At 43.4% G+C, this 6,632-nt stretch overlaps 1 protein-coding gene across 1 annotated transcript in view; it reads left to right on the top strand.

Moving 5' to 3' along the window:
- The window catches only part of KNTC1 (kinetochore associated 1), an 81,142-nt gene that overhangs the window by 23,713 nt on the left and 50,797 nt on the right, over positions 1-6,632 (top strand). Inside the window, 6 exon segments of the mRNA XM_014588104.2 lie at positions 2,505-2,624; positions 2,714-2,857; positions 3,166-3,264; positions 4,770-4,873; positions 5,002-5,101; positions 5,465-5,599. Of these exon segments, the coding sequence (XP_014443590.1) occupies positions 2,505-2,624; positions 2,714-2,857; positions 3,166-3,264; positions 4,770-4,873; positions 5,002-5,101; positions 5,465-5,599 (702 nt within the window).

The following is a 6,632-nucleotide window of genomic DNA, read 5'->3' as shown; positions in this document are numbered from 1 at the left end:
GCGTGTGCGTGTGTGCCCAAGATCCTGAGAGGAGAATGGAGGAGAAGGGATTGCGGCGTGGCCATCCCCCCAGGGGTGGGTGATTTCTCACTTTCCATCTCTCTGTCTGTCTGTCTGTCTGGCGAGCGCACGCGCCCTATAGCAAAAACCTCTCAAAAAAAAAAAATGTAACTTGATAACGCATTAGGGTCGGTTTTCCCAGGCCGTATAAATCAGGTTTGCTTCTTTTCTCTAAACTAATAAGCCACCCCTTGCCCTGATTGTATTTCTCATTTTCCTTGCATATAATTCTGGCTAAAACATCAGTGATTTTTTTTTTTTTTTGAGAGGTTTTCGCTATAGGGGGTGTGCGCTTGCCAGACAGAGAGAGACATAGAGACAGAAAGTGAGAAATCAGCACCCTGGGGGGTGGTCACGCCGCAGTTCCTCAGTCCCTTCTCCTCCATTCTCCTCTCGGGATCTCGGGCACGCACGCACATGCACCCGGCGTGAGTTTTAAGCCACCGGGTCCAGGACGTGAACCGCATTCGACTACATGGGAGTCCAGCGACATAGCCATTATGCTAACTGCTGGTTCCCAGTGATTTTTTTTTTTAAGTCAAATTGTAAAACACCTGGGACCTTCTGCCTTCCAAAAGCATAGCAGTGTTAGAGGAAGAATTCAGATCATGCTCATGTTACAATTTGGTGGATGTGCAGTAATTTAGTTTGTAAGCTCACATATGAGGTGTGTTAGGATGATCTTACCTTCGAAGTGTTAAGTACTTCAGAACCACAAAAATGTAACCCTTAAGGTATGGAATATATTATGAAATCACATTAATCCCTTACATTTCTTTTCCCCCACTGTAAAGAAACGGTAGTTCATTAAGTAAAAGTGAAAGCACGCTCCTGAGAGAGGGGAGCGGGCTGAGTGGACAGAGAAAGGGGGCTCGAAAGGCCTCACCGCTGCGTTCTGCGAGGTTTATCATGTTTGATCTTTGCCATGTCAGTTGGTCATTGGCTGGGCCTGCTCTTTTCATCTTACTGGCTCTATCGATTCTGGCTGGGTATTCCTTACATTTCAAGACCCAACTATCGGGAACCAGCAGTTAGCGTAATGGCTATGTCGCTGGACTCCCACATAGTCGACCGCGGTTCGTGTCCCGGACCCGGTGGCTTAAAAACTCACGCCGGGCGCGTGTGCGTGCGTGCCCAAGATCCCGAGAGGAGAATGGATCGATTCTGGCTGGGTATTCCTTACATTTCAAGACCCAACTATCATGATAATTTCCTCCTACTTTCTGATATAAGAAGATTCTTGTACTTTGATTATACTCTCCTAAAATGAGATTTTTTTTTCCTTGAAAGTTTCAAGTAATGTATTAATAATAGCAGTCTTTATATATATTTATATTTATATATATATATGAGTATTTTTCTCTTGCTTTAAAGCACTACTTTGTCTTTTTCCCATTGGGTGCCTGTTTATCAGTATTGAAGCTTTTATTCCTTGTGTAAAATTTTAGGGAACAGGATGTTGCTTTACATCTGCTCGTGTTATATAGAGAGATGGGACACTGAAGTTCATCTATATAAAAATGTTGGTATTCTAAATACATTTGGGTTCTGAAAAATGTGCTAATGGTTAGTTTTCCTTCTTCTTTTTATAAAGATTTTTACCATAGGGCTTATGCACTCTATAAGAGAGAAATACAAAGAAAGAGAAAGTGAGAAATCATCCCTAAAGGGGGGTGGCCATGGCATAATTCTTTCTCGTCACTTCTCATGGAATTTTGGGCAGAGTCGGCCATGTGGGGTTCAGCACCTTAACCACCACGCCATTTGCTGGCCCCCGTTTCCTCATATTATTATCATCATTATCGGGATTTGATATAGGGCATGTGCGCTCACCAGAAAGAGAGAGAGAAGGAAAATAAGAAATCACTCCCAAGGGGGGACAGCAGTGCCTCAATCCCCTCTCCATTCTCCTCTCGGGATTTTGGGCACACATTCACATGTGCTCGGCTTCCTTTTCCCTATATCATATTTTAAAGAAATCAAGTTTTGGCCAGCAGGCGTGTGGAGGTTAAGGTGGCTGATCCTCCGTATCTGACTCCATCGTTCAAGTCTTAGACTCCGTGCTTTGAGACTGACATTGGGTGTGCACGCCCCGAATCGTGAGGACACGAGGAGACGGGAGTGTGGTATACCATCCACTCAGCGTGATTTCTCATATTTCTTTTTTCTTTCTGTCTCTCTTAAGTTTTTCTGTCTGGCAAGCACATGTGTCCTATAGCAAAAAAAACTAAAAAAACTAAAATTTAATTCTTAAAAATACTAAAATTGTTTCAACTTCTGTTCATTTTAGTTAAAATTCTGCAAACTATAAAGCATACATTGCTGTCGGTCAGAGGTTTCCTTCTATGCCCATAATCATGCTTCCTTCTTATTTTACCTGAGATCATTTTGACTCTCTATTTCAAGCTTCTCCCTTAACAACGTTAACGCTTTTGTTATTTTAGAAGGATTATCAGAACACAGAGGAAATATGTCAGTTAAAGACTTTGGTAAATCATTTGCGAGAGCTGATCACGTTGCATCGGAAATACAACTGCAAATTGGCCCTCTCCGATTTCGAGAAGGTAAAAGTCCAGGCCTGTCAGAATCATTTGATGTATTGTGTACCGTTGTGACAGAACCTGCACTACTGCTGTCTCTCTCCGGCATCCAGGAAAATACAACCACCATAGTGTTCCGAATGTTTGATAAAGTGCTGGCCCCAGAGCTTATTCCCTCTGTCTTGGAGAAGTCTGTCAGAGTTTACATGAGGGAGCATGACTTGCAGGAAGAGGAACTTCTCTTGCTGTACATAGAGGTAACTTCTTTAGGTCTTGTGTGTGTGTGTGTGTTTAGGTTTTTGTCATAGGGCACATGTGCTCACCAGAGACAGAGAGAAGTGAGAAATGACCCCCCTGGGGGGATGGCCATGCCCCGATCCCTTCTTCTCCCAGGATTTTGGATATGCACACACGCACATGTACCCAGCATGATTTTCAGGCTGCCAGGTCCAGGACTCAAACCGCAGTTGGAGATTAAGGTGTGGGAGTCTTACACCTTAACCTCCACCCTACCTGCCGGCCTCCAAGAGTTTAATTTTGAAGGAGCATGATGTCCATCCTCCAGGATTTGCTGAAGAGATGCAGCTCCAAGTCCACGTCGCTCTTCGAGACAGCCTGGGAAGCGAAGGCCATGGCGGTGATAGGGTGCCTGTCTGACACGGACGTAAGTACTTCGCGGCCATCCGGCGGCTTCCCTGAGGCTTTCTCCCTGCTCGTAAATGCAGCGTACGTTTGTCAAGGAGAATTCGTAATACGAAAACGGGAAAAAACGAAAATATAAACCACCCGTAATTCTATTTTCTTTCATTGTGAAGAATAAAAAATGAAATGCTAGCCGGACGCAGTGGCTCTCACCTGTAATCCCAGCTACGCAGGAAGCTAAGGCAGGAGGATTGTGAGTTCAGGGCCAGCCTGGGCAACACAGGAAAACCCTGACTAAAACAAGGAACGGGGCTGGCAGGTGGCGTGGTGGAGGACGCTGGAATCCCACATGGCTGACTGTGGTTGGAGTCCTGGACCTGGCGGCTTGCTTTCTCACTTTCTCTCACTCTCTCTCTCTCTGCCCCTTTCTGGTCAAATTAAAATAAGTAAGTAAATAAATAATTATTTCATTTTTTTTAAAAGTGAACTTTTTCTCGTTCCCACTGCAGAAGAACCTTGATGGGAGCTGGGTACGTGTTTCTCTCCGGTTACACAGATACAGAGTAGTTGGCTTTTGTTTTTGTTTTTCATTGTCGGAGGGCACATGTGCTCACCAGGAAAGGACAGACAGAGGGACAGGGAGGAAGGGTCCCTTTACTGGGGCATGGTCATCCTGCAATCCGCTGTCCTCCCTTTCTCCATCCTGCTGGGATTGTGGACACAGAGCACATATGCCCGACATGTCCCTCAAGCTGCTGGTGCCAAAATTCAAACCACAGTTGGCCAGGTGGGATCTGGCTTTCTTAACCACTAGGTAACCTAAGACAGTTTCTTTTTTTTTTTTTTTTTCAGAATTGTTTAACTTTATTTATTTACTCATAGTTTTTTTAAAGAATTATTTTATTGAACTTTATTTTATTTATTTATTTTATCAGAGAGGGACAGAGAGAGAGAAAATGAAAAAGCAAGCTTCCAGGTCCAGGACTCGAACCATAGCCAGCCATGTGGGAGTCCAGTGCTCTTAACCACCATGCCACCTACTACTGGCCCCTTAACTCATATTTTTAATTTGACCAGAGGGATAGAGCAGAGGAGAGAGAGAGAGAGCAAGCTACTAGGTCCAGGACTCAGACTGCTGCTGGCCATGTGAGAGTCCAGCCGTTAACCACCATGCCAGCTGCCGGCCCCCATAGTTTTAATATGTTGTGATATGCCTTTATTTTGACTTCATTCTCTAACTAGTCATCATAATAAAACATGAATATGGTCATGAAAACTGTTAGACATACAGACTATAGAAAGCAGTAAAGCTGCATGATAGCTATCAGCAGACAAAATGCCTTTCTAAATTTTCTAAATAATGAGATTGCTCTTTACGTGTGGTAAATGGGAGAAGTAGATGCTTTCGCCATCCGTAGGTGAAACATTCCCAACCCAGCAAACGGCCGATTGCTGCTGAGGCAGTGCCGTTGATTGACACGGGACAGCGGCCTGAGGGCTAGCCGCGGCCGCTGCTTGTCTCTGCAGCTCATATTTGACGCCGTGCTCAAGATCATGTATGCAGCGGTGGTTCCTTGGAGTGCGGCCGTGGAGCAGCTGGTGAGGCAGCACCTGGAAATGGACCACCCCAAGTAAGACGGCGGTTCCCTCGAGCAGAGGGCAGACCTCACGCTTCAAGTTGGCCTTTGCTCAGGTTTTTCTGCCTTTTCCCATTTCCCATAGTAGTTCGCCTGCTTAATATCAATGAATTTGCTTTCAGGGTCAAGTTGTTACAGGAAAGTTACAAACTAATGGAGATGAAGAAACTTTTACGAGGCTATGGAATAAGAGAGGTGAATCTCTTAAACAAGGAGATCATGGTAAGTACGAACCCTGTGGGGCCCTTTTCCCCTTTGATGCATTTCTAGGGCCACTCGGGACATCTGATGAGGGTTTTATATTCCACAAAGTTAATAAAGCTTCGTTCTGCACGGCTTTCTCTTTGTGAGAGGTGATTGGGTATTCAGCCGATGAGGGTAGTAAGGACAGCAAATAGCAAATTTAGAAGCTAAAGACAGAAGATAGAACTGTCTTAAGATTCATGTCTAAGTCATGTTTTAATTTTTCATGCAGTTTAATTTTTGCTACATTATTTAAGCTTATGGCTACTTTGCCCTTATGACCGAATGATACAGTCCTCTGAGATTTCAGAACAAAGAAATGTAATAGCATCCTTGTTTCAGAGGGTGATCCGATACATTCTCAAACAAGATGTCCCATCTTCTGTGGAAGATGCATTAAAGGTGGCCCAGGCATTCATGTTGTCTGATGATGAAATCTACAGTCTAAGAATTGTTGACCTGATTGATAGAGACCAGGTATGTATGTTTTGTATCACCGTTTCATATGGCTTCACTGCTGGTTAAATCCTTAGAAACTGAAACCAGTCAGATGACCCACATGGATTTTCGGACAATAAAGCTGTAACAAGATGAAAACAGGATGTTAAATTGGCCACATTTTTTGGCATGTGGTGGGGTTTGAAAGAGTATTTTGTGGAGCTAGCTGGTGGCAGAGTGGTGAAGGCAGCTGGGTGCCGATGGCTGACTATGGATCAAGTCCAGACCTGTGTCTTGTAAATCATTCTGGGTGCATGTGCATATGTATGTGCCCAGAATCCCAGCAGGGAAATGGAAGAGAAGGGACTGGCGTGGCCCTCCCCCCGGAGGGTGGTTTCTCATTTTCTCTCTCGCTCTTTCTGCTACGTGCCCTATAGCAAAACTTAAAGTATTTTGCGAATAGCTAATAGACTCATCATACTCCGATAGTTAGCAGAACTTAGATCTGTGTTTTATTTATCTCATAAGGCCCTTTGATAACAGAATAGTGTATGGGTTATCTTTTTTGTATTAATATTTTTAGTTGTCTTTTATATAATTCTGTAACCATAAGCTAATCTTCAGTACCTAGAGTTGTGTTTAAGTTTTTTTCCCTTTAAGAGAAAGGCAAAGAAATAGGAATAGAATTTTTTTTTTTTAAGATTATTTTATTTATCTTTATTAATTTATTGATTTACTTATTTATTTTAATTTGACCAGAGAGGGACAGAGAGAGAGAGAGAGAAAGCAAGCCGCCAGGTCTGAGATCTGAACCACAGTCAGCCATGTGGGAGTCCAGCGCCCTTAATCACCATGCCACTTGCTGGCCCCAACTTTCCCTATTTTCATCTCACTTTCTATTCTCTTTCATGCTTTAATTCAATATTTATTAAGTATCTTTGCATATATTGTCCTGCTAAACACTTGGGATTTAAAGGTAGACTTTGATGTTCCTGACGTTAAAGAACTCAGATTCTAAATGGACAGAGAGACATGTAGTCAGGATATTGTGATAAAATATGATACAGACTAA

The sequence above is a fragment of the Tupaia chinensis genome, unplaced genomic scaffold (genome assembly GCF_000334495.1).
Source record: "Tupaia chinensis unplaced genomic scaffold, TupChi_1.0 Scaffold000258_1, whole genome shotgun sequence".
Taxonomy (NCBI): Eukaryota; Metazoa; Chordata; class Mammalia; order Scandentia; family Tupaiidae; genus Tupaia; species Tupaia belangeri.
The sequence above is the reverse complement of the archived record's forward strand: the minus strand, read 5'-3'. Positions and strand labels throughout refer to the sequence as shown.